The following is a 26,855-nucleotide window of genomic DNA, read 5'->3' on the forward strand; positions in this document are numbered from 1 at the left end:
GTTCCCTGCAGCTGCTGGGATCGTTTGGGAGTGTCTGCATTGCAGCGTGCTGGGAGATTTGGGGGGGTTCAGCCAGGAGGGATGTGCAGCCGGCAGGATAACGCCTGGCACGCGAGGGCCAGAGGCTGGGAGGGTCGTGTGGGATCGCAACTGCAGGCCCTGGGGTGGGGTTTGTGCGGCCGCGGGCGGGTGGGTGCAGGTGGCGAGAGGGGCTGGGAAGATTCCTTGGTCCCAAATGTGGATGTGATACTCCCAAAGCGCAGATGCATCAGCCCCTAGCAAAAGCCACAAATGGAAAAGGTAGAAATGATAGAAAACAGAGCAGAAAAGGAAAAGAAAAGAGCTCCTGATGCCTGGCAAGGGGGGCAAAACCCCAGAGAAGTCCCCCTGAATTCTAAAGGCTCCATTCTGCTCTTCCTCCTTGACTTTTACAGCAGTTTCCCCCCTAAACTGCAGCCCCTTTTGTGCCCCAGTGCTGGGGCAAAACCCAACACACCTAAAAATGCCGAGCCTGGCTGGGATCCCTCCTCCCTTCGCCAAAACTGCCGCAAGGTTCGGGTTTGACACCTCAGCCTGGCTAAGCCAGACCCCAGACCTGGCCCTGCGGGTGGGCACCGCCTTGGAAGGGATGATTTGAAAGAAAAATAAACATCAATGAATGTGCTTATTCCTTCTTTCAGCAAGGGAAAAAGCAGTTTAGCCTGCCTAGAGCAGACAAGAAAGGGAGGAAGAGGAGGAAAAATCCTCTTTTTTGCCAGAGCCCAGCTGGGTGTGTCTCCTTGCCCCCCCCCTCTCCCCGCCGTGGGTCTGTGTTTCTGGCAGGCAGTCTTGCCTGGGAGGGATCTGCCGCCCAAGCCACCCAGGAAAGGAGGCCCGATACGCTAATTAATATTCTGAACTAGTGACCCTGCTTTTTCTTTCCACCCCTTCCCTTTCTCTGGGCTCTCCAGCCTCTCCCTGCCGCGGATGGCTGCAGCCCCCTCCAGCTGAGTCAGTCCTCCCTCCCCGCAGCATTGCAGCACCTCCGCAGCTCCCTGCGCTCCTGCAGCACCCGCTCCGCTCCCGCCGCAGCAGCATGGCCAGCACCGTCTCAGGTAGGACCGACATCTTTTGGAGGGGCTTGTCATCAGCCCCGCTTATAGATCCGCCAGGGTTTATTTCTTTTATCGTTATTCTGAGGGGTTTGGGGTGTTTTTTTTTTTTCCCGTGCGTTTCGGGGGAGTTCTGTGGTGAGGAGGCAGCTGGTATGGCAGCATTGTTCCCCTTCCTCCCCCATACGCACACCCCTCTGATGCAAGATAGCAGGTGGGCTTTTTATTTTAATATGAATACACATGTGATAAACTTACCAATTTAAAAGATTGCTGCCGTTACATCGTGCCGTGAGGAGATGCTGCTGCATGCCAATTAATTATTATTTTTGTAACGTGATACAGCTTCTTTTTTTTTTTTTTCCTAAGAAACATTTACATGCTGTGTGGCTGGATGCAGAGAAATCAGCAATTGCATTTTGTTTTGTGAAGATCATGTATTGCCTAAATGGGTAATGGAAAGAAAGACACGGACAAGAGGCTGACAGTAATGCCCTAGAAAATCCCCCAAACCCAACCAGAAAAACCTGGGTGGGTTTCTGTGTATTCTCAGGGCTTCCCATCCCTAGATTTCTTCCACAGCTCGCGTTTCTTCGTTAGAAGGTGCTACAGGGGAGCGGTCCTCTGATGGCGTTGAGTGAAATCAAATGCTGCAAGGGAAGCCCTTCCTCCCTCCTGCAGCAAGAACGGGAATCCCAGCGCTGCCGCCCAGGAGCCTGGCTCCGGGCTGGGGTTTGGCTGCAGGCTGGCAGGCTGCCCCGAGGACGCTCTGCTACTTCGGTCCAGCCGTTTCCTAAAGATGCGTCTTGGCCCTTTTAACTGGGGAGGAGGGATTCAAATGGCTGAAACTGGGAACATGGGTGAAGGAGAAGAAAAGCCTGGAATGGTACAATGAACAGCGGGTGGGTTTAGGGGGTCTTTTTCTTTAAAAAAGCCCAAGTTTTCTCGTGAAGTGGCTCTGAATTCTGCAGTCCACGAAGAGGGGCTTGGGCGGGGGCGGCTAAACCCTGGAGGGCTGGGACATAGGGCTGAACAGGGAGAGCAGACAAAAAGGAGACGTGGGCAGTGCTTTGTGCCCCCCACCCCCCAGCAGGGAGGAGACCAGGCCACGCTTCTTTCACTGGCCTTTGCCCGTGTCTCCTGCTGTGCGTTTTCTATCCCTTTTTCCTTTAAAAAGACCAGTAGATGCAGGGGAGAGAAGGACAGAGAGATGGAGGGGGAGGGGGGGGGGCTGTAAGGGCGCAGCTGATCCCGAGTGGGCTTTGCATGCAATTAAAGCTGCTAAAGCAGCGTTGCAAAAATGTGCCTTTACGAGAGAAAACCTCCAGCTATTGTATCTCTGTCCATATTTCTGCGACTCTCCCTGTCTCAATGAACGTGTGCGGCAGCGCACGCTCCGGAGGTCCCACCCATCCTCCTGCCTGCCCGACCAGCACAGGATTGGACCTCGTTTGCCGAGTGGGGGTGGGAGGGAGCGCTCAGACTTCCCAGCCATCTGAGCCAAGGTTGCATCGAACTTGAGATGGACGGGGTGGCAGCTGAAACACGCGTAGGCATAACGGGCGGTTTCCAGTTGGTGCATTCTCACCCTCCCAACCCACCACACGCCTATGGCGTATTCCCAGAGATGCAGTTTTGCTGTCAAAGGAGACTGAGGATCACGAAGAAGCGCGTGCTTCAGAGAAGCCGTGCATCCTGGTGGCTCAGATCAAGCAGGGAAACAATTTCAAGGAGTAGAAAGTCGCGGGAAACCAGGGCTGTGACAGGAGGAAAGAGCATAGGGCAAGGTTTGCCAAGGGAGCTGAGCCTCACCCAGCTCCCTTTGCAGGGAGCTGCTCCCCATCGCCTGCAGCACTTGGACAGGAATGGAGAGTAGCCTGGAGCGGCAGGAGAAAAAGGCGAGCAAATCCTTGATTTAAGGAAAGAGTCCTGCTGGCTTGCTTCATTATTTTCTTCTTTATCCGCAGCAAAAGCAAATCCGTGCAGAAGGGAGAGCAGCTGCAATTGTCTGCAGCTGGTGCCCAGGGGTTTATCCCCCGTGGGGAGATTGTCTTGGGTTTGTTTGAACAAACAAACAAATCCCTGGGATGAAGAGAAACGAGGCTTGCTTCCCCCAGCCCAGCCGTCCTCTCTCTTTTCTCCCCGCCAGCTCAGGCGTTTTCTCCTGGCCGTGGTGGTCGCTGTTGGTGCTCGAGCGAGCGGAATGGGCGGCACATGCTCAGTGCAGGCTCAGCTGCGGTGCTGGCCCTGCTGCCGGGCAGAGCTTGCAGGGGCAGAGCCCTCGCACCTCCTCCCCACGGCGTCTGCACAAGGCTTTGTGCCTTTGTGCGCCGCAGAAGGGGTGTCTGGCTGGACTCTGCAGGGCTACGGAGCTTTCCCCCGCCCCGTCTGTAGGCACCTGGGTTGAATAAAGAGATGGGAGATTATGAAATGATGCAGCAAGGTGACAGCCTCGTGGGCTTTTCTCCGACATTAGCGTGTCTGAGAAGGTGGAGCCAAGAGGAAACACTGGTTTGTCATTCCTGGCCTCCCGACTGGGCACGGTAAATGCACCTTGACAGATCCCGAGGTTTTCCCCTCCTACACTGAAATGTGGGAGTTGTGTGACTTCACATAGGTCTGGCTTGTCCCCTTAATCCTTTCTTTTGATGGGACTGGTGGACATCATGCGGTATTGCCCTGTCCTGACACTTCTGCTGCCCATGCGGGAGGGTCAGAGCCCTTTCTATCAAGCTCTCCACCTCTCTGTGTTCTCAGGAAATCACTGTTTTCTTCAGGTGTTCATGGGGTCTATAGGGCCTTAGAAATTTAGGGTACTTTTATTGGGACTTCAGTTTTACAAGCCAAAAGAATTTATTGTAGGCATTATATATATATTTACTGCTGTATCCAAACGAGGGATCTAAATCCTTGGAAAATATTTGTTCTTTCTAAAACATAAATGCTGTCTTCTTTGATGGCACCATGTAGACTCTATGAGGCTCCCTTAGATATCTCAAAAGAGCCCTTTCTGGGAGCCAATCAATGTTGGTTCAGATCTGGTGAGTGCATTGTTTCATCAGATGAACACGTTCTCCTTCTGCAAAGGAAAAGCTGAGGTTTGGTGGTCTGGTGTGGCAACTGGTGGGCTGCAAACGAGACCATTGTGACAGCAGGGTGAGCAGCAGGATGGATTGAAGTTTCAGGCTTTCTTAGGGTGAATGGGGCTGGCCATCCTTGATGACAACACTTGGAGGGACCTGAAGCTCACTAAAACTTCTATGCCCCTAAATTAGCTGGAAACAACGGGCCTGGCTAGTCCCACCCAGTTGCCCTACTGGTGTGGGCTTTACTCTTCCAGACGTAAGCTTATGTTTTCAAAAAAAGTCTCCTACCCAGTGGGGAGTTAAACCAGTGTCAAATCTTTGCCTGTGGTTTGAAATACCAAAGAGCTAGAGAGCAACCAAAGACCATGTGCACGTGCTGTGGCACTTTGACACATCCCCACCGGTGAAGAGCTGCTCGGCATGTTTCCAAACAATCCTTTTGTTCTTTCAAGGTACCTCTACGTGTTCAGTGCCGTACTAGAGAATCGTGTGTTCTCTGGATGTGTGTATACAAATAATACCGCTGTGTAATGGACAAGTACGATCATCCTCAGTTAGTGCAAAGGAACCCAAGATCTAAAGAGACCAAATGACTCTCTGTGGTCACACAGCGTGTCTGTACCTGACACATCATGGCATTGGCCTTCTGTCTTTGTGTCGTGAACTGCTGCCTTATCCAGCCCCCAGCTTCTTTGTAGCTCTTTGCCTCATCCAACCCTGACCATCTGAACCTACGTTTGCCCCAAATCCATGGACGCTCTGGGACAGCTGCCTCCAGTTGGCTCCTTCCTCTGCTTCATCAACCCAGGCCATGCCTCCCTCCTTCCCGCCCAGCCCCGGCTGCCGGGTCTCTGCTGCACAGCTTGGGCCCTTCTCTCTTGCTGAGCCAGCAGGAGAGGAGATTTCCCTGGTTATTTTCCTGCGGGCAGTCCAGATGTTCCAGTGCTAGAGCTTCAGTGACGTGCTAATCCATTGGCTGTGGATAACACGGGCTGATGTGGCGTTCATGAGCCCCAAATGAAACCGAGGGGGAAGTTCCTGGGTGATAGTTTAGCAGCTGTCCGGCAAAAGGCAGAGGCACCCTCACATCTGCCTGTTCTCATGGACGATTCCACAGGAGCCCACGGTAACTGCTGGGCCTCAGATCTCGTAGTGAGCAGCTGAGATGGTGTATGGGGTCAGTGTGGGGTACAACCACTGGTCTGAAAAAAACCCCAAACCCACTGGTGTTTTCTGGTTGTGTGAGTTCTCCTGCTGACCTGTTTTGGAAGTTGGGGAGCAAGAAGATGGAAGCGAGTTAGACTGAAGTGAAGGTCTGGCCATTATTTTTACGATAGGATTCATGGCAGGTGAGAATATCTGGGGTCTGTTGCACTCTCCAGGCTTATTGAGGACTGTGGTTGCTTTTGGCGTGTGCATGGCATTGCAGTCTTTGTGCTGAAGGACTCGTTCCCTGTCTCTCTAGCTTCTCTGCCTTCTGCTTGTGCTTTGGCTACATCTATAATGGGACTGTTGTCATGGTTTATGATATAATCTTCTTTATGGAAGCAATTCTTACTTCTCCAGTCATCGTCGCAAACCAAATTATTTTCTTGTAATAACCTTCCTTTGACCTTGCTATCAGACGTAGCACATCCAGTCTCATCCATTTAGCTTGCCTGAATTCACATAAATTAGTCTGGCTGTGCCTCTGGTTCATCATGACTGACTGTCTTGGTGTTGTGCCTAAATGCTGGGCCGTTTTGCTGGACGTGGTGAAACGCTGAGCAAGACCATAGGCTGCTCAAACAGCCTACAGTTTGATTTTATCTGGTTCGGAAGCAGAGAACACGACTTTTTAATGAATAATAGGTGGTGAGCCCCACAGTCCAGGCTCGTCGCGAGCGGGAAGATGGTTCCTGTTGCTCACGCACCACACCCGTCCCCAGCCGTTCCTCCATCTCCTGCACTGCAGCTGCTGGGGGAGCAGCTGGGTGCTGTCTCCGAGGGTTCACTTGGAGATAAACAGTTTACACGGATAAATGCCGGGTATCGCGCTCATGCGAAGCAGTAGGGCCGTGGAAGTGCAGTTTGTGTTGGACAGCACTAGAGGGAGCACGGGAAATGAGTCGCTAGAGAGAAAGCAAGCCGAGAGCACCCTGACCCTCTTGGTGGCTTGGTGAAGGCCCGGGATATCTGCCATCTTCTCCTGGCAATATATTCAGCGCAGAGCAAAGTGAGATGAAAACTTTTGATAAAGATGAATTGTTGCATGGGGGGTGCGATGGAAAATAAACAGGGCAGGATCAGACTGTGCTGATCACAGGGCATGAATATTCAGAAATGCTGAGGAACCGACTGCAGCTTTTTAGGCAGGATTGTAGCTTAATCACTACCCGGGGTCCTGTGAAGCCAACAAAACACAAGTTTACCCAACTTTACAGGATGGGCCTCGGATATATTTTCTGTAACTTCTACAGTTTATATTCACTTCACTTTATTCAGTTGTTTGCAATGTTTCACCCCAATTCTAATATGAAGGCACTGAAGTGTTGTGACTTATTGGCTCTATCCCAGCTGAAACCAGTGATGAAGACCATGCCAGAGTGAATGAACTTGCTACCGATCCTTCTATTGCAGTGTTTGCCTAAAAAGATATGTAAAATATCAGCAAATCACACCTGAGTAAGCAGCCTGTCCCAACCCCCTACCCGTCAGTGAGACACAGCTCTTGTTGCACCTCTGAGACCACAGTGATGCTTTGGTAGACAGTCCCTTAGGAGCTGTGTCAGGTAGCCCGGCCAATTCATACATGTACACAGCATCTGCTCTGTGTAAGCTGAATTTGGTTTTACTAACTTAGCAGAAGTAAAAAATGCAAATAGATGCTTACATTAGAAGTTCAGCATTTCCTATTTAGTTGTTCTTAAAACATGTACATTCGTGCACCGGACAACATGCAGTCTTTCCTCGAAGGGACTTGTTGGCCATGTCATATTCTGGCCAGCCAGCTGTCTTGTCTTGGTTCAAGGATTTTGTCCACTGGCATAAAAACGTTCCCAAAAATGTGAGCGTGGATACTTCTGAAGTACTGCTGAGCTTTGCAATGCTGATCTTTTACCCCTGAGAGTTTTAAGCGTGCCCTCTCTGATGCAGCTGTGACAGAGACATTGTCTTGCTTCAGGAGATCTCGGGTTTGATCTTCATTGACACAGTTCTGTAGATAGTGACGCCGAACTTGTCTTTTGTACTCTCATTTACTGAATCAGAGGCTCTGCCTCTCCTCACAGGGTGCCTTGTCTCATATGAGCCTGTTAACAGTGTGCTGGACACACGTACTGCCCGAACGTGCTGGATTGAAAGTGCTTGAGGACGAGGGCATCGCTGTGGGTGCTCCTGGGCCCCACGGGTGTCACCGCTGGCTGGGGGGGGGAGTGTCTGGGGGCTCCATTTCTTTCTCTCATTCATTTCACGGCGTGGTTCAGGGGTGATTTCTTCAGGGGTCGCTCCTTCCCCCTCTTCGTGCTGAAGCCCCCTGGCCTTGGCGCTGCTTGGGGGTGGCGTGGTGCTGAGTGAACGGCTCGGGGGGGGCTGAATGGACAGCTGGGGGGGTGTGAACGGACAGCTCGGGGGGGTGAACAAAGAGCTAGGGGGGTGAACGGACAGCTGGGGGGGCTGAACGGACGGCTTGAGGGGGGTGAACGGACAGCTGGGGGGGGTGAACGGACAGCTGGGGGGGCTGAACGGACAGCTGGGGGGGGAAGCGGACAGCTGGGGGGGGAACGGACAGCTGAGGGGGGTGAACGGACAGCTGGGGGGGGTGAACGGACAGCTGGGGGGGCTGAACGGACAGCTGGGGGGGGAACGGACAGCTGAGGGGGGTGAACGGACAGCTGAGGGGGGTGAACGGACAGCTGGGGGGGGGGTGTCGAACGGACGGCCCCCCCCATGGGTGGTGCTGAGCGGACAGTTCCCGGATGGTGCTGAACGGACAGCTCCCGGGTGGGCGGTGCTGAACGGACAGCTCCCGGGTGTGGTGCTGAACGGACAGCTCCCGGGCGGGGGTGCCGGCCCCGAGCGGACCCTCCCCGGTACCGGCCCGGGGGCCCTCGGGCCGCCGCCGCCCTTCGCGCCGCTTTCCCCGTCCCTCCCGCTCGCGGGTTCGCCCGGCGGCGAGGGCTGCCCGGCGGGGGGAGGCTCTGGGGGATCTTCTCCCGCCGGTGCCCCGGCAGCTCCCAGCCCCGCTGCCCCGAGCCGTGTGCCCGCAGGCCGCTCACCGGTTCCGAGGGCGGGCGCCGGGGGCAGCTGCAGGCTCCAGCGGCGGGAGGAGGAGGCCCAGCACCCTCCTGGCTCGTTAAAGCCCCGCCGCCGCTCGGCGAAGCGGTGTCCGTTTGTCCTCCCGCTCCCTTTCTTGTCATGGATGGAGAGGGACGGTCAGTTTGCTCTACAGACAGGAAAGGGGCACAGGGGAGACCCCAATGGAATGGGAAATTGTCGCGGTTAAGACGGACAAAGCGACAAGACAACAAATCTTTTTGAAAGCCTCTTAGTCCAAAAGCCTTTATTGCCTGTTCATTTATACTCTCTTTCCCCTTAGCTTTCCCAGATGTGTCTCTTTCTAATTGGTTCAGAATTGTTATACAATCTTATCATTTGTTATTTGCACTGTTCATTATAACTCAGCTCTTCTGCCAAAAGGACACGTACGCCTTGTCTTGTAGTCGACACTTTCTCAGGACTTGCTTATCTTGCAGCTGCAGCTCTTCTTGCTCCTGTCTGTTTTCTCACGGGTAGACTGGAATCCTCTCAAGGTCGAAGTCGTCCTGTCCAGGGGCCTCAGTCCAGCTGAGATCCCCCACAGGAAATCCCCACCACAGACTTCCTGAAGGGCGGGGGCTGCAGCATATGCTCATTGACATAGAGGGCTGAGAAACCAGTACTGGGCAGAACCACCGAAATTCGAGTGATGAAATGACACGGTGCTCTGCCACAAGTGCTAGGGGACATTTAAACGAGTGGGTCGGGGCGGGGCACATCTGCTTCATCTCTTGGTTTCACCCAAGGGCAGACATAACGGTGGAGCAACGGCCTCGGTGCGTGGTTTGTTTGCATGAACTGATAAGGTCCCTCATTTGGTCCAGGGGGCCCTCCTCGGGGCTCTTGGCAGCACATTATGAGATACGTTAGCTCGCTGCTGCATGCCACAACTCGTGGCTTTCCAAAGACTTTTTTCATTAAAAACAAAATCAAAGATGTCCTGCTCTGCGGCTGGCGCTGCTGATCTAAACCGTTCCTATTTACATATAGCAGCAGAACTGGGAAGGGTATTAAAATCAGAATGTGGAGAAAACGTTCAATAAAGATCTGAGCTTGAGTGACTGTTGGTTAGCAAAAGGAGGGTGTTCGTTAGGATGAAGTTCTACACCTAGGAAGAAAAATAAGTGCAAGTATGAAGTAGGCATATGCAACCACTCTTTTCCCACCTGAGTATCTGTGGGAAAGCAGAGAAGATCTGAAAGGTGTTCCTGCGGGCATATGGTACACAGGATGGGTGGGTTTTTTTCAAAATTTCTCTGCCTCTGATGCCTTTTCATATCACAAAAGTTTTGAGGATTTCCCTTTCCTGGCCCGGTGGAGGGTCTGGCTATGGAGGTGGCATTGGCAGCCAGGTTGCAGATCCTCTTCTGGCTGGAGGTCAAAACAGGAGCTCGGTAAGGAAGGGACAAACCAAGACCAGAAGCCCAAGGAAATCCAGAGGCAGAGCCAAGGCCCACATCAGGTTGCCTGTGCCCTGTGGTGGAGGCAGGAGGCAGGACAGCACAAGGAGGCTCAGGGCAGGTTTGGCAGGACACACAGCCATGAAGACTCTGTCCCCATGTGCCTGGATGTCCCCTGAGCAGCCGGTCCAGGGCAGAGCCTCACAGCATCTGTGAGACAGCAGCACCCACCACTGAGCCATCAGCTGCTGACCTGCGACATAGCAGTGATGCTGATGTGACAAAGGACTTTGGAGCACCTCTCCGCTTTCAGCTCCTTCTACTTTATGAGGTTCTTTGTCAAGTGTGTGCTGACAGTTCACTCTCTTAAATGTGCTAAACCCCAAAAATACAGGAGAGGATTGCCCCAGAAACAGACCCACTGCGAGCTGGGGGGGCGTTGCTGCCATTAGTGCAATCCCCAAGGGTGCTTGGTGTGTCCTCCAGTGAGGGGAGTGATGAGCACACTGGAGGGCTCCCAGCAGCGGAGCTTGGAGGGATTGTGTATTTCCCTGTCCTTCACAGGGACAGCACTTACTGTGACTGCAGACCGGTATCAACCTCCGCCTGCGTGGGCCGAGGTGATGACAGAATCCACTCACATCCTCCCTCAGCTGCTCCTGCAGGGAAGGCGGCACCCCGGGGAGTTACAGCCCTTCCCCCCGTTAGCAGCACCCTGAACCATTTCTTCACTCCATTTGTTCTCCGCATTGCTGACTGCAGCTTGCCTCTTGTTGTCAGAAATGCTGATTTGTGAAATATCAAGGTTGGGCAACGTCTCTGGGTGTTGATGGGCGTCATGGAACCTCTGAGCCTGGAAGCAGAATGGAGAAAGGGTCTGGGCAGCTGCCCGACGTGGTTGACTACACGGGCTGCAGCGTTTCAGCTCCTTTGGAGAGAAAATCCTGCAGAGAAACTTGTACCTCTAGATGTGGTAAATTTGTACTGTGTCTCTTCCCTGGCAGCTAATTTAGTCTGCTCTAGAACAGATGCTCCTTGGGGACCTTTTGGCAAGCTATGGCAGCCTGGAAAAGCCTCCGTAGAGTCCGGTAGCTACAAATGGGTTAACTTCTGTCTACCTGCTTCTTTTCTCCATGAAACAGAGCTGCCGCTGCTGTTAGATTCTCTTCTCATTGCTATTTCTTATTTTCCAGCCTACAAGGAGAAAATGAAGGAGCTCTCTCTGCTCTCCCTCATCTGCTCCTGTTTCCACACCCAGCCCCATCCTAACACCATCTACCAGTATGGAGGTACGTGACCTGCGCCCACCATTTCCACGACGCTTCTGCTGGCCACGTGGGAGCCCGTCGGCGCCCTGGGCTGTTGACCCCGGCGCAGCCATCCGTGTCTCAACCCCGGGTCTTTCTGTTTCGTCTCCTTTCATAGTTTATTTTATTAACATAACCCTGATTTTCCCAGCAAGGCCCTGCTGCTTTGGCCTGGGGCGGCACACGGGGGTGCTGACAGCAGTGCGGCCTTTCTGTCATGATGCTGTGAATTTAAATTGATTTGGGCGGCGGGGGGGTGTGAAGCTGATCAGGAGTGTGGAAATTTTGGAAATAGGACAAAATCACCCAGGTCAGGACGTGGGAACACCCTAATTCCTATGTGAAGAGCTCGGTGCTCTCAGGTGAACGCTCTCCTGAGTGTCACAGGTCCACAGAGCCTCTGTTGGTTTTTTTTTCCTCTCAAAGATATGGAGGTGAAGCAGCTGGATAAGAGGGCATCAGGCCAGAGCTTCGAAGTGATCCTGAAGTCCCCTTCAGATTTATCTCCCGAGAGCCCAATCCTTTCCTCCCCCCCTAAGAAGAAGGACCTGTCCCTGGAGGAGCTGCAGAGGAGGCTGGAGGCTGCAGAAGAGAGGAGGAAGGTAACGAGATGTCCTGCAGAAGCAGTGACTTTTCTGTGACGGGTACTAATTGCACCAAACCCTAAAACTGGCTTCGCAGGAGCAATCTAAAATGGCTGGAAATAGTGGTCTTACACTTGTTATATTCCACTGTGCATTGTCAGGTGAGACACGGGAGTCATGGAGTGAGGTTCTGCAGCCTGGTTTAGGCAGGGAATTGGCGATGATGATCATCATCGTCCTCCTGTTCTCAAAAGCACATGGTATGGGGTCCTCTTGGTCCCCTGCACGTGACCTGGCTGCGGAGGCAGTCCTCACCAGCTGTCACACAGAATCACAGAATGGCAGGGGTTGGAAGGGACCTCAAAAGACCATCTAGTCCAACCCCACTGCCAGAGCAGGACCACTTAGAGTAGGTCACACAGGAACGCGTCCAGGCGGGTTTTGAAAGTCTCCAGAGAAGGAGACTCCACACCCTCTCTGGGCAGCCTGTTCCAGGGCTCTGTCACCCTCACAGTGAAAAAGTTCTTCCTTATGTTCATGTGGAACCTCCTGTGCTCCAGTTTGCACCCATTGCCCCTTGTCCTGTCATTGGCCATCACCAAGAAGAGCCCGGCTCCATCCTCCTGACACTCGCCCTTTACGTATTTATAACCATTGAGGAGGTCACCCCTCAGTCTCTTCTCCAAGCTCAAGAGCCCCAGCTCCCTCAGCCTTTCATCATGAGGGAGATGTTCCACCCCCTTCATCACCTTTGTGGCTTTGTGCTGGACTCTTTCCAGCAGTTCCCCGTCCTTCTTGACCTGAGGGGCTCAGAACTGGACACACTATTCCAGATGGGGTCTCACCAGGGCAGAGCAGAGGGGGAGGAGAACCTCTCTCGACCTACTGACCCTCGCCCTTCTAATCCACCCCAGGGTGCCATTGGCCTTCTTGGCCACGAGGGCACCTTGCTGGCTCACGGGCATCCTGCTGCCCACCAGGACCCCCAGGTCCCTTTCCCCTGCGCTACTCTCCAACAGCTCAGTCCCCAGCCTAGACTGTGCTGCAGGAGAGGTGGCAGTTGGTCACCCACCAGACTTGAGCTCCAAACCTCAGCCCAGCCTGGCTGTGCCACGTTGCGTTGTCACTGCTGAATAAAATGTCTCCTGGTGAAAACGGTTGGAAAGGAGAAAAGCAGCACCGAAACAAGATGTTGGTAGGTACGGGGAGAGCGAGCTGAAATGATTCAAAGAATGAGGTGAAGCTCGGGGAGGGGACCCTGCACCCGCACACTGTCACCTCGGTTTTGCCGAGCCGGCGAGCGCAGCGTTGCATCCCCTCCACCAGACCCAGCAAACATTGCCCCAGAGCAGGACAAAGGGGTCGAAGAGTCTTCCAAGCAAGAACGTTATGGGATGGAGAGGGGTGGCAGAGGGGTTTTGAGCAGAGGAGATGGTCGGAAAGCCCCTCTGAGGGCCAGCAGAGCCTCTGCGGGCGCCTCACAGCCCTCCCGACCCCTTGCCTCGGCAGACCCAGGAGGCGCAGGTGCTGAAGCAGCTGGCGGAGAAGCGGGAACACGAGCGGGAGGTGCTGCACAAGGCGCTGGAGGAGAACAACAACTTCAGCCGCCTGGCCGAGGAGAAGCTCAACTACAAGATGGAGCTGAGCAGGGAGATCCGCGAAGCACATCTCGCCGCCTTGAGGGAGCGGCTCCGCGAGAAGGCGAGTGCGATGCCCCCGGGGGAGGGCTGGGCGCTGACACCCACAGAGGGGTTTGGGGTCTGGTCCCTGAGGGGTCATCCCAGAGCGATGGGCACAAGGGAGCGGGTGTTTTGTGGCTGGTGGCCAGCGGGCTGTGGAGCAGCTCCGCTCCGGAGCAGCACGAGGAGAGGGGGAATGTGTCCTTCAAGGTCAGTAGAGAAAATCCCCTCGGGCGGATCTCGATCAGCGCAAGCTCAAAGGCACAGGATCAGGCCCACTCCGTGGCCAGGGGCTGCGTGGCCGAGGGGCTTCGCAGCGAGGAGCCGTGGCCACGTTGGCTGTAGGTTTGCGTCGCCTCTGGGCTCCCGCGGGTGAGATGCTTCGCTCCCTGCAGGCGTAACCCACCGTCCTCGGGGGGTGTCGGGTGGGAAACTGGTCTTTTTTTGTTGGTTTTTTTCCGCTGCAAACCCGTGTGCAGGAGAGGAGGAAACCAGAGACTGCAGAAAGGGTGAGCCTGGTGTCGTCTCTCCCGTCTTTGCAGGAACTGCACGCAGCTGAAGTTCGCAGGAACAAGGAACAGCGGGAGGAGATCTCTGGATAAAGGGCTTTTCTACACCTCTAGCACCTGATTCCTGTTAACAAACCGACCAATCGACCAACCAACACATTTTATTTCGTTTGTCTAGATGCGACCTTCGGTTCTCCGTCCCGTCCCGTTCCCCCCCCCCTCCCTGGTGTTTGTCCCCCAGCTACACGCTTCTCTATCTCTGCATCCTTAATCGTCAGTACTCGTGGGGATTCACAGATCATAGGGATCTCTAAGCAGAATAGCGACTAGTTCACATGGAATAGAGAAACAATCGATCGATCAGTCAATCAAACAGCTTCTTTGGAGGGTTTTGTCCTTTTTTAAAACAAATATTTCTTAAACCGATGTAAAAAAATAATTAAGATATTAATAAATTCAACCAGCAGTGTCACGGAGATACGGATTTCTTATCCGGGGCTTTTACCCCTCTTGGTGTTTGCTCTGAGCCAAATATCAGTTTCAGAATGATGGGAAGTAAGTGATAATTTCTGTGTGTGGAGCGGAACAGGGAACAGCCCCAGGTTTGCCAGGAGAGAGGAATGAGAGAGGGACGGGATGGCTCAGGAGTCGTGGCGTGCAGACCCCCCCCCCCCCCTCTCGTGGCTCCCTCTGGAGCCAGCCCAGGCAGGCAGTGACCCAAAGTCCTCATCTTCGGGGGATCCTTTGATGGCCCGTGTGGACGCAGGCTGAGGGTCTCCACCCAGCGCTCGGCGCCGGGTGCCACCTCACGGGAGGTCCCCGTCACGGCAGGCACCGCCTGGCGCCCTGGTTGGAGGAGCCGGTAGACTTGAGCCGCCCTCTCCCCGGCAGAGCGGGGACCGAGAGGTCTTGGCCGGGAGAACCGCAGATGGCGACTGCGTCCCCAGCTCCGCGGGAGCCTTGGGAGAAGGCGCTGGCTCTGCGGGCTCTCCCGTGCTCCCGAAACACGAGATTTCACTCCAGTAGGAAAGCAAATCCAATAGAGGTGGTGCGTGGGTGTGAAATAGCCTTTTAGTGAACAGAATAACCATCCTTCCCCCTTCCCAAAGATGGATGTGTCTCTTTGGGGCCATTACAGGGCAGACACCGAGACCGAAGTTCGCCAGACGAGCCCCGGAGCTCTGGCTCGGCAGCAGCCCCCCGGGAGGCCGGGCACGCTGCCCGCTGCCTCCGGACCTGCGGCTTTGGGGGAGATGGAGCTGAGGGGGAGAAATTCTGCAGTAAGGGTGAAGAGATGGCCCCGTGCTCATTCCTTGTCGATCTTTAGCTTTTCAAGGCCTATTTTTAAGAAAAAATATTGTCTCTTGATAGAGGTAGGGAAGAGCAGAGAAGGCGCAAGCACGGCAGTAACGTCTGTTCTAAATAGGTGACTGCCGAAGCCCCTGGACCTCCTCATCTCCTAGTGCCACGGCTGACGGAGGCAGCCAAGGTCCCGGCAGCCTCTGGGCGCTGCGAGGGGCTGCCGTCCTCCCGCTGAGATCCACAGACCTGCTCACCTTGCCCCAGCTCTGCTTCTGCCTTGAAAACCCGAGTGGAAAGCGCTGGATGCGAAGAGCAGGGAACGGCCACCTCCCGGCAAGCGGGGCCGCCCGGGATGCGGCGCTGGGGACTCAGCCCTGCGGGAGCAGGGGGCTGCGGCAAGGTTTGGCAGAGGCGGCGGTGGGAGCTGCTTTCGCTTGAGGCAGAAGGTAACGAGAATTCCCCCCTGTCCGGCGCTTCGGGATTACCGGGTGGTGAGGGGTTTTTTTTAACAGCATTTTGGGGACACGGTGCAGGGTGCCTGGGGAGCTCCCCTCCTCCTCACGGTGGCCCCTCCGTCCTGGCTGCCCTCTCAGACCCCAGAATAAACCAAAGGGGCAGCCGAGATGTTTAATTGTCAGTAACCGGTGTCCTCGGCACGCCGGGCCTCCAAGGAGCCGCTCTGGCGGGGGGATGAGGGACGCCCGCGGTGCCCTTCGCAGGATCCCTGGGGAACACCCGAAGTGCAGAGGGGGTGCAGGCGCGGGCAGGGGCAGCGGGGCACAGGCACAGCCCAGCCCGGGGCTCCCCGGGGCCGCGCTCTGCACGGCGATGGCAGACAAGGAGCTAGAGCCGATGAGGGCTCTGCGCAGGGAACAAGGATCCCTTTGCCTCTCCTCCCCTCCGAAAAAGAAACCACCGCCCGGTCTTGTCAGCAGCTGAAGTTTTCTGTCTGCCCTGTGCTTTAATTAGGTAAAGAATTGATTACGGCCTGGGGTGAGCGTCAGGCGGTCGCAGAAACCCCACGGGAAGCCAAAGAGCAGCAGCTGCTGGAGATCAGAGCCCGGGGCTCTTTGCTCATCTCCCCACAAGCCCCAGTTGGAGTCGGGAGGGATCCCTCGATGGCCACGGTTTGACGTTAGGGGACTCTGCTCCGAAAAGGAAGGGCTACCTTACTCCCAGCCCCCTCCGCCTGGGCCAGGGGGAGGACAGGACTGTTAGAAAGCCCCCACACTGTCAGTGACAAAAATAAATAAATAAATATTTAGGGCAAAGAGGGGAAAGGGAAGGAAACTGAGGGTTGAATTTCTTAACAGTAGCTAATGATCAGTTTATAGTAGCAGCTGTCTTAGATAAGCATCTGTGTAGAGCGCGGCATCACCTCATTCATATAGTGACGAGAAATTTTAAAAAGTTTAAAAAAAAAAAAAAAGAATTTAAAAGTAATTTAAATGAAATGTTTGTGTGTAAGAAATGGTTGAAACCGTCAAATGTCTGTGTCCCACGTTGGTGGGATCTGAGAAGGTATCTGCGAGATATTAACCCTGTCCTACTCTCTGTGGTGCTGAGTGTTTGCTTGGTGTGTAATTCTGACCTGGAGCTTGTTGTAAATACTGTTTTTAGTACTATGATTATTATGATTATTATGATCAGAAATGTTGTACTCATGAGCAGGAGTTTAAAACAAGAGAAACGACCGTTTTCCCTCCCTCCCAGGGGCTCAGAAGGAGTCGGAGGCTGGGCCGGGTGAAGGCAGGGTGCCGGCGGGGTGGGATGCCGGACCAAAGAGCAGCTGGAAAACCTCAGAGTCGGGAGCTGGAGGCAGCTGAGTCCTGCGGGCAGGGCCGTGAGAGCGGGGCCGGGCTGCTCCTCGGGCTGGGAGGAGAAGGCAGGGCTGAGAGGTGGAATAGAGGTGATGCTTCAATTCTGCTCCATGTAATTTAGCGTTAACCCAAACCTCCCCCTGCGAGGGGGTCCGGGCTGTTCCCTGCAGCCCCGGGGGAAGCCGGAGGAGCCACGAGGTTTGGCGTGTGCCGAAGGAGGAGCGGCCGGCGGCAGGTTGTGCCGGGCAGAGCCGTCCTCCCCAAACAGCTCCCGAGTCTCTGGACTCGGTTCCTGCCTGGATCTTCCATCTCGGCCCTTTGTGCTGCCTCGTGTCCGCTCTCCCGGCCAGCCTGGATCTCAGGGAGGGACTTCTCCTGCAATAGCTTTGCCTGGCAAAAAAATCCCACGGGAGAGCGGCCCAGCACACGGTGCTCATGCAGGTGTGAGCACTGGGAATCCCATTTTTCTCGCCTCCGTCGGGTCGGTGCGGTGAGGGACAGTGGCCGCGGCTGGAAAACGTGTTGCTGCAGGGTAGGCTCCTGCGTCAGAGGAGCGGGGACGTGCAGGGAGAGTTTTGCCTCGGTGACGTCGGGTAACTGCTGCCGAGAGGCGTCGTGCCGAGGAAGCGACCTCCTCCGGAGGGGCTGGATGCTTGAGGTGTAGCCGAGCGATGTTTGCCCGGTGCAGATGAACGTGGTAGGGATGTGGGGGAGGTTGACGTTCGTCCGGTGCCGCTGGACGCTATCAGGGAAACGTGTGATTGCTTTGGCTGCCTGCACCGGCTCCCGCGGGTTCGGCTGGACGAGGGGCGTCCAGCGCCGGGGCACGGTCCGGGATGACGGTTATTTCATGCCTTTCCATCTCCCAGGGCTGCCAATGGTTGTGTGCAGCAGCATACTTCATGCCTCAGTTGAGGCTAATTAAGTAGCCTCATTAACACCCTTGCCATCCCAGCCTCCCTCATTCCCGGACCGCTCCCACGTACCGCGGTGGTGGACACGGCGTGCAGCCCCCCAGCTCCCAGCGCCACCTTCCTCACGGTAGGGCTCGAGGTTCTTCATCGATCCCCATCGATATTTATGAATCAAGCTGCGCCAGGACCGTTACCAGCCCCGTTTTGGCAGCGGCAGCACGTGAACATGAGGCAGGGAGAGCACCCCTGAGGCGGCCGGCAGCACCCCTGCCCGGAGCACGAACGTTTGCAGTCGGGTGAGGGAGGACAGACGAGACGGTGACGCTTCAGTGCGGGCGGGCGGGCGTGCACCCTCCCAAGAGCTCTCCCGACTCGAGCGAGACAGAGGAGCTGAAGCTCAGCGAGTTCCCAGCTGGCACCGACAGCCGGGCCGTGAGTGAGGCTGCGCCGGAGCTGGGACCGCCGGCCTCGTAGCCTGAGCTCTGCGCTCATGTTATCGCTCACAGCAAAGAGCTCAGCTCTGTCCGTAAGCGGGGGGTTTTCAGGGATGCTGGCCCCTCAGGCCGCTTCTGGACTGAGCCTATCCCTTGTCTTATTATTTCTGAGTCATTAAAAAAACCTTGCTCTCACCCAGACGCGGGGTTACCTTTGAGTTGACCTTCCGGGGGACGGTGGCAGTTCACGATTGCATGCATCCTACCGCGGGGGTAGGTCGGTGTGGCTGCTCCTTTTCAAATGTAAACTTCAGCTTGCTTGCTTTCGCTTAGCCCAGCGTGGCTCTCTGGCCCTGGCTCTGCAAAGCCTGTCTCCTGGGGTTCCTGTAATCCCCTCCCGCTGCATTACTGTCCTCCCTGGCAGTGGCCGTGCACTCGCCCGTGCACACGCGCACAGAAATGCGCACGTGGAAACGATATATGCACACACACCCCCTTATACCACTTGAAATGAGTCAGGGAATGGCTGTTTACGGTGCTAGAGATTTCTTACTCTCCATGCTAGGGACGAGAGGACGTAGTAAGACCAATAAACTCCACCTTTGTAGTCAGTTGTCTTTAGTACAGCAGAAGAGGGGCACTGGCCAACGCCTACGTTCGGGTGCTCCGTGGCCCCCGGGGTGCAGGGAGGCAGCTGCCCAGCCCCCCTCCCGCCGCTGGGACGGTGGGACCCCAGCGCAGGGGACAGCCGGGCACCCCAGCCCCGGCATCCCCCGTGCCTCAGCCCACCCCCCGCCACGGGGACACCGACGCTCCCCCCCCCCAAAGGGGACCGCGGGAGAGCCGAGGCAGCCCCGTCTCTCCAAGTGCTCTGAAAATGGAAAGGACCAAAGTGCCGAGTCGTGGGACGCCACTGGCCACCCTGGGAGGAGGAAACTGGCCCAGGGCTGCGGGCGGAGGTTTGGGAGGGGACGGCGTGGGCGTGGGGCTGAGCTGCAACCCCGGGGCTCAGCACCCCGGCTGCCCTCCCGGGCAGGATTCGCTCCTCCTGCCGCAGCCTGGGCCACCTTCGCTCGTGCCGGGTGGGCAGCCGGGGTGGGGGGAAGGTGGCGCGGTGTCGTGGAAGGACTTTCCATCACTAACAGAGCCTTGTCCGGTTCCCTTCGGTCTACCGCGTGCATTTCATTGTCAACTTGAGGTTGTTGTTGTGCAAAAGAAGTGATTATGAAAACAAAGAAAAAAAAAAGAAAAAAAAAAAGAAATAAACTTGGTATGAAACCATATGTGTCCGTCCCTCTCCATAAATGGATTGGTTTAGTTCCGAGGCTTCTCTTTGTATCGTGAGAATACTAATAAAACGCATTAAATGGAAAAGTGACCTAAAGATTTGACAAAATAGACTTTAAGCCTCTGTCTGCTAAACAAGTACTTCGCACCCAGCACAAAAGACGCAGAGACCCACAGTTTGTCGCCATCCTCAGAGGAAAAAAAAAACAATAAAATGCTTGAATGCGGGGGCTGCTGACATCCCTTGGGGCTGGGAAGGTGAGGGCAGGCAAAGTCTGTGCAGAGGAAGATTGAAAAAAGGTACAAGACAATTACAAACACAATAAATCCAGCTCTGGAAAACACCTGAGCTGCTTTTTGAAAAGAAACCCAGTGCTTGCTTGAAGAGAAACGATCCGGCCTTCCCCCGGGCTGGACACAGCGGGGATGGAGCAGGGCTGAGGTTCCCAAGGGGTCCCCAACCCCGGAGCCCTGACACAGCCAACGCTCCCAATGACACCCCCTGGGTCCAGCTCCACCGAAACGCCCCAAAAGCTGCGCCTGAACCCGGGGTGTCCCCGTGGGGAAGGTGCCCGGCCGCTTCCCCAGCCGCTGTGGGGAGGATCCCCCGCCTCGGGGGACGAGAAGCGAACCGGAGGGGAAGGCAGGAGCGGGGACGGTCCCACTCCCAGGGCAGCTCTTCGGTCAGGCGGGGCCGGGGCCGAGCAGCCCGTGCCCGACGCTCTTCCCGGGCGGGCGCAGGACGCTGCCGCCGCCCGCGCCCACAGGAATTCTATTTTTGCCGCGTGACCTTCCTGATGTCAGAGATAAGGACCTGACGGCCCAGGCAGAGCGGCTCCCTGTTCCTCCCGGGCCGGCTCCAGGCCACTAACCCGGCTCCTACCAAACGGGGAGGCGGCCCAGTGAGCCTCTGCCTCAGGGAAACGGGCCCAGTGCCTCGGTGCTGCAGCATTCGAGGTCTGTTAGAGAGACCAAGCGTGCACAGCCCTTAATTCAAGGCCGAGCCTTCATCTTCTGGTGATGTGAAGGACAAAAGGAGCTTCTTTTGGGGAGAGGGGGGACGGGAGGAGGCGCTGCCCAGAGGCTCCCACCGCCCTCGAGCCTCTGCCCACCAGCCCGGCGGGGCCGAGCGCTCGCAGGCAGCACCGAGGCGGCTTTAAGACACGATGCTGAAGCCTTGGACCAGATTGTAGCACCCACCAAAAGGCTTCTTCAGAGATCAAAACCAGGCCAACAAAGCGCAGTATCATCCAGGACGGATCCCGAAGTGCTCAAGCCGTGTCTGAGCGAGGGGGAGGGCTGAGGACGGCGGCTCTAGCAAGGTAAACGCCAATGCACACCTGGGCAGGCCAAAAAAAAAAAAAAAAAAGAGATTTTTTTGCAGAGTAATTTGCTAAAGGTTTGAAAAACAACAGGCTGCCCTTTCTCAGCCACCTCGCGGGCACCAAGGCTGTGAGCGGGGCTGCCAACCGATACAGGAGCCGAGCAGGAGGCAGGGAGCAGATAAGGTGCCAGGAGGCGAATTCCTCCCCCGCCGAGGGTGCTGGGGAGGAGCCCAGGGAGGTTCCCTGGGGTCTGACAGCAAAAGCAAGGTTTGGCTTTCCAAGAGGCCACCGGCTGCTGGGAAAACGGGAGCAGGGCAGCGTCGCTGTGGGTTTGCCGCCTCCCTACCATCTTCGTAACGTCCCTGCCTTTGGGAGCCGTGGGGAGCTGGTGACGGTGGCAGAGGGACCTTTTGTCTGCCCCGTCCAGCCCCACCGAGGTCCCGAGGACACGGCTGCCAGGGCTGGGTTGGCAGAATCACAGACAGGCTCCCGTGGAAAAGGGCGTCACCATGTCTAGCAGGTGAATGAGCATGGCTGGTTACCGCTGGTTATCTGGGAGAAGGGGAAGAACTACAGTTCCTTGTGAAATACCACCGGAACGGGCGTTCGCTTGGGTAAACCGGAACGCGAAAAGGAACACGAGGGAAACAGAGCTGGCAGCTGGTTATCGGGCAGGGTCGGTTTGGATGGGGAGGATGGAAAGAGAAAAGGAAGCGCCTTGGAGAAAACAGGCGCTAAATAAACCGCTACCAGATGAGTTCGTTAGAAATCCACGTCAAAAACCGCCGATAACCCGACCAAAGACGCGTGCGACGGGGCAGCCGCACCCGCGGCGGGAAAAGCCGCTCGCCCAGTAGCTGCGAAAAGCCGACGGAACTGAAACACATCGAGAGCGGGTTCAGAAAGGGATTCACGACTTTTCGGGGCCTCTGGTCTGGCTCTTCCTTGTTCTCAGAACGCGTCAAACCGCCCACCCGCAGAAAAAACCAGCGCGAAGCTGCCAGACCGCGTGAAAAGTCCTCCCTGAAAAAATCCCCACGCGCCTTTCCAGCCTCGGGAGCTCGTGGGCACAGCTTGCAGGGTGAGCCCAGAAACGGCAGAAATCACCCCAAAACCTGTGAGAGCTCGAGGCGGCTGGGGGAAAGCGGAGTCGCAGCGTGATATTTAGCGCTGCTCTGCAGCAGCACGTCCTGGGTGCGGCGGCTCGGGGACGGCTCCTGGGCTCTGCCAGGGGAAGGAAACCGCTGTGCCCGGGCACATCGCAGCCCCAGGCGCCGCGCAGGGTCCTTCCAGGGGCACTGCTCAGTCACTAAAGGGTCCTTGCAAGGACACCCTGGAGCCTGCAAGGCTCAGGAGGGCTGGCAGACACCGGGGAAGTGCCCACCGTGACGGAGCCGACCTGCAGAGCGTCCCCGAGCGGCACAAAAAACGGCCGCTGAACCGCAACGCCTGCACAGACGTGGCTACTTTCTCTTCCAGGTGCAAAACACACTTTTCTATCTCTCCTTTCATAATTCGTTGCTGATAAGGACGGTAAAAGAGCCCTCAGAGAGCGTCTTTATCTCTTTCGTTTTTATTAGGCCTTTGGAATCGGAGGCAAAGCGGCGCTGCGGAGCTCTCGCAGGGCTGCAGCGTGCCCTGCAAACCCGAGCGGAACCCGCGTTGGAAAGCAGATGCCTCAAGCTCTCCCTCGGGGCCAGTCCCAGCGCCGGGAGGGACAGGCTGGAAGGTCACTGCTGACACCTTGATGCCTCCTCTGAAACCTGGCGGCCTCCAGCCCTGCCCAGCCGCACGGGCAGGCAGCCACTGGGCAGAAGTGCCTTGGGCTGCGTGCGGGGGCCCCCCCCAAAACGCTGCGGGGACCGGTAGGTGCTGTGCCCCGAGGGCAAAAGCAGGTACCAAAAGTTCTCCAGCCCCGCTCTGCACCCCCGAACAGCACGTACACGCTTCCCATCCACACACACGCACCTGCAAGGAGGAAGAAACACACCCCCAGCACCCCCAGGGCGCTCGGCCTCAGGTGCACACACAGCCCCGGGGGGCAGGGGGGAGCCGGGTACACCCAAGGTGCACCCAGAGGCCTAGTGCAGCCATGCCCCGGGCTGGAGGGCGGGGGGGGGGTGTGTGTGCAAGCAGGAGCCCTGGGAGCATTTGGGGGCCCAGGGAGTACCCCCACACCGGGTGCAGGAGGGAGGAGAGCATCATGCACAGGCCCCCCCGGGGGGGGTGGGTCACGAAGAGCTGAGGGTGTGCGTGAACCCTGCGATGCCTGTGGGGAGCGAGGGGGGTTGCAGCGCCCCGGGGGGGGGGGAGGGGCACGCAGGGCCCGGGGACACACACGCAGGGCCCGGGAGGGACACAGGGCCCTGAAGGGGCGGGGGGGGGGACGGACGGGGGACAAACGGGACACGTAGAGCCCCGGGGGACACTCACGTAGGGCCCTGGGGGTGGGGACACAGGACATGTAGAGCCCCGGGGGACACTCACGCAGGGCCCGGAGGGGGGGGGGGGGGCGGGTGGACGGGGACACGCAGGGCCCGGGGACACACACACAGGGCCCGGGAGGGACACGACACACACGTAGAGCCCCGGGGGACACGCAGGGCCCAGGGATATTCCCCCCCCCCCCCCCGCCCCGGCGGTCAGCGCCTCAGCGAAGCCCCGGCGCCATGTCCCCCGCTCCCCGCCGCGTCCGCCCTTTTGTGCGCAGGCGCGCTGCGCCGTCCCGGCACCTATTTCACAGGCAGCTCGGGCCGCGGCGCCCCCGCCAAATAAGTCCCGGGAGCCAGGCCCGGCCTTGCGCCTGCGCGCGGGGAGGGGGGGGGCTGAGAGCCGTGCGCGGCGGAGCCCCGATTTCCCCCCCCCCCCCACCCCACTCCCCCCCCACCCCCCCCCCCCTCCCCTCCCTCCCCTGCCTCCCTTCCCTCCCCGCACCCACCGCCCAGCCGGAGCGCCCGCCAGCCGGAACCGGAGCGGGGGAGCGGGGACCCCGGCCTGAGGTAAGCGCCGGGCCCGGCGTCTCCCGCCGCGGGGGCCTCCGCACGCGCCGTCCGGCCGGCGGGTCCCTGCGGAGCGTCAGGACGTTACGGCAGCGGCAGGAGACGGCGGCAGCGCCCGGCCGCCCGCCCGCCCCGCGCCCCCCCCCCTCCTCCTCCTCCTCCTCCTCCTCCTCCTCCCCCTCCTCCTCCTCCTCCTCCTCCTCCTCCCTCCCTCCCTCCCGCGCGCCCGGCGCTGCCAGCGTGAGCGCGCCCACGCGCCCCCCCCCCCCCCCCTTTCCCCCCCACCCCCCCCTCCAACGCCCCGCCGGCCTCGCGCCCGGCGCCGCCGGCGGGAGCGCGCGCGCCGCCCCGCCGTGAGGGGGAGGGGGAGGGGGGGGGAAACGCACACAGGCCACGCGGAGCGCCGCGAGCCGCCACCCACCCTCCTCCCCCCCGCCTGAGGCGACACCCCCGTGCACCCCCCCCCGCACCCCTTTTCCGCCCCCCCCCCCCCCCCGTGCACCCCCCTCTCTGCAGCCACAACCCCCACTTGGGGCGCCCCCCCCCCCCCGCGCACCCCGGTGCTGCACCCCGTGTGCCCCCCCCCGCCCGCTGAAGCCCCCGCTCTGTGCACCCTCTTACAGCCCCCCCTGCACTCTGCGACCCCCTCCCTGCGGGTGAAGCCCCTGCACCCCTTCTCCCTGTGCTCTCCTGCCCCCCCCCCCCCGTGCACCCCCCCTCTCTGTGCACCCCTGTGCTCGCCCCCCCGCACGCTGCACCCTCACCTCCACCCCCGTCTCTGTGCCCCCCACCCCACCCCGCTCGCTGCCCCCATGCACCCAGGGCCCTCCCCCCCATGTACCCCCAGCAGTGTGTGTGTCCCCCTGCTCCACCAACCGCACCCCAAAAATCTCTCCCCCCTCTCCAAGTGGTGCAATGTTCTTTTTTTTTTATTATTATTATATTTCATTTCCTCCCACTCACCCCAAATCCTTCCCGCAGCCACCCGAGGTGCACCAGGAGGGACCCGCACGGGTGCACCGAGCCCTGGTAGAGCTGGGGGGCTCCCCCCCCCCCTCCTCCAGCCCCCCACCCCACTGCCGATGGTTACTGGGGTTCGCAGCCCGGTTTTCCTCCATCCCATGCTGGTTCCTGCCCGCAAGTACCTCAGCGACCCCCTGCTCCCGCCTTCCCGTGGTGCCGGGGCAGCCAGATCCTCCGTAAGCCCCGGCGGGATGTCCGGAGCATCCCAAAACCGGGCCAGAGACCACCGTGGGTGACGCTAATGATGCTGCAAGGAAGGGTTTTACCCCAAAATGAAAGCCGAGCGTAGGGATAAGAGCAATGTCAGACATGGCGGTCGTTCCACCGAACGGCGGCGCCTCTTCGGTCACCGACGCGCAGCACCCCGCGGGCTTCGCTCCCCGTCCTGGTGCGGGAGCGAGGGGGACGGGAAGCGGGGACCCCGCGTGCTCGTTAAAATGCCGCTTTGTAACGAACCCTCCCGTTTCGCTCGCCCTCGGCCCGGCCGCGCTCGCGGCTGCAAAGCCTGACCTGGTTCTGCGGGTGGCTTCGTGTCGTGGAGGGACCAGCTCAGCTGCCCATGGCCTCCGCGGAGGGGAAGGTCCCCTCGTGGGGTCCGCCTGGGTCCGGGCAGGAGTTTGTGGGCCCCAAATTGTGTCGGGAAGGCAGGTCGGACCCGTCGGGTCGGCGCACGGCTCCGGTGGTGGCTCGGGGAAGGCGGTGGCAGCCGAGCAGCTCCCGCACCGCTGCTCCGAAGGGCTCCAGAGGAGCCTGGGCTCGAAGGGCCAGAGCTCGCCGAGGGGAGCGCCGGCACAACCGTGCCCTCGCCTGTCTCCGTGGGGGCTGCGCCGGCGCTCCAGGTGCTGCAGGAGAGGCTTTGGGGTCACCTGCGTCTCGGTACTTGGGTGTCAGTTTGCAGGTGGGTGCCGCTCCGGGGGCAATGCAGGCGTGGGTCGCTCGTGGGACGGGGCTGAAGATCTCCTCAGAAACTGGTTTGCCGAGAGTTTTATGGCTCTAAATAGCATACGCTGATTTTATCACCCTGTCCTCGTAATGTCAGCGCTAACAGGGGTTTGGAGGGTGTTTAGCACGTGTTGGTGAAGGGTATGTGTTTCTCTTTCTGACCTCTCCTGTTGCTTAAAACTGCTTTTAATTCTCCAGTTACCTAAAATCCCCAGGAAAGCAGGCACGGGGTGTGAGCTGGCAGGAGAGGTGGGCAGTGGTGTCCCCGGGGGAACCGGGGCTTTCCCCCGTGAGTTACCTTGTGCTCGGGGTTTGGAGGCTGGAGCAGCTGGGGGGACGTAGTGCAACCGTGAGAGGGTGCGGACGCGCGGCTCCGCGTGTGCCTTTGGTTAACCAGGGTTTGGGGGTTTTCCCCGGGTTCCTCCTCACCTACGAAATCCCGGCTGCGCGGGGCCGGGCGCTGAGGTCGGCTTTGGGGTCCGTCTCAAATCTACCGCCGGTGTATTAGAAACGCGGGCTTTGAGGCGGTCGTCAGGTGTCGCGTGGTTTCTGCGGGCTTGAAGAGCTTTTGTTAATTCGATTTTTTTGTGTGTGTGACTTCGGAGGAGGGAGAGTCCCCCCTTCTGCCGGGGAGCGGACAGCGGCGAGCTCCTCCAGCAGCGTGAGCTCCTTCTGAGATAGTCTGAGTACGTTTGGAAACGCGCCTTCAAACTGTCTTCGCAGATTTTTTTTTTGGAGAACGCCAGGACCGTTGTTTTGCTTCCCCTCTGCTCCCATGCTCTGCCCCTCTCCACCCGTGCCTGTCACCCTCCCCCAGCCTGCAGAGCCTCTCCCCTCCTGGGACAGAGCGGTTGGGG

At 58.1% G+C, this 26,855-nt stretch overlaps 1 protein-coding gene across 1 annotated transcript; it reads left to right on the forward strand.

Moving 5' to 3' along the window:
- Positions 1-1,075: 1,075 nt before the first annotated feature.
- STMN3 (stathmin 3) lies at positions 1,076-14,045 on the forward strand. The gene is made up of 5 exons (XM_086474603.1): positions 1,076-1,094; positions 11,067-11,162; positions 11,607-11,782; positions 13,274-13,465; positions 13,986-14,045. The coding sequence occupies exons 1-5, from the start codon at positions 1,076-1,078 to the stop codon at positions 14,043-14,045; spliced, it is 543 nt and encodes a 180-aa protein (XP_086330729.1).
- Positions 14,046-26,855: the final 12,810 nt, after the last annotated feature.

The sequence above is a fragment of the Leptosomus discolor genome, chromosome 17 (assembly GCF_034619465.1).
Source record: "Leptosomus discolor isolate bLepDis1 chromosome 17, bLepDis1.hap2, whole genome shotgun sequence".
Taxonomy (NCBI): domain Eukaryota; kingdom Metazoa; phylum Chordata; class Aves; order Leptosomiformes; family Leptosomidae; genus Leptosomus; species Leptosomus discolor.

Coding starts and splice junctions, on each gene's coding strand:
- STMN3 (XM_086474603.1), top strand. Junction 11,783..13,273: donor CTGCAGAAGAGAGGAGGAAG/GTAACGAGATGT, acceptor TTGCCTCGGCAG/ACCCAGGAGGCGCAGGTGCT. Junction 13,466..13,985: donor GGGAGCGGCTCCGCGAGAAG/GCGAGTGCGATG, acceptor CCGTCTTTGCAG/GAACTGCACGCAGCTGAAGT.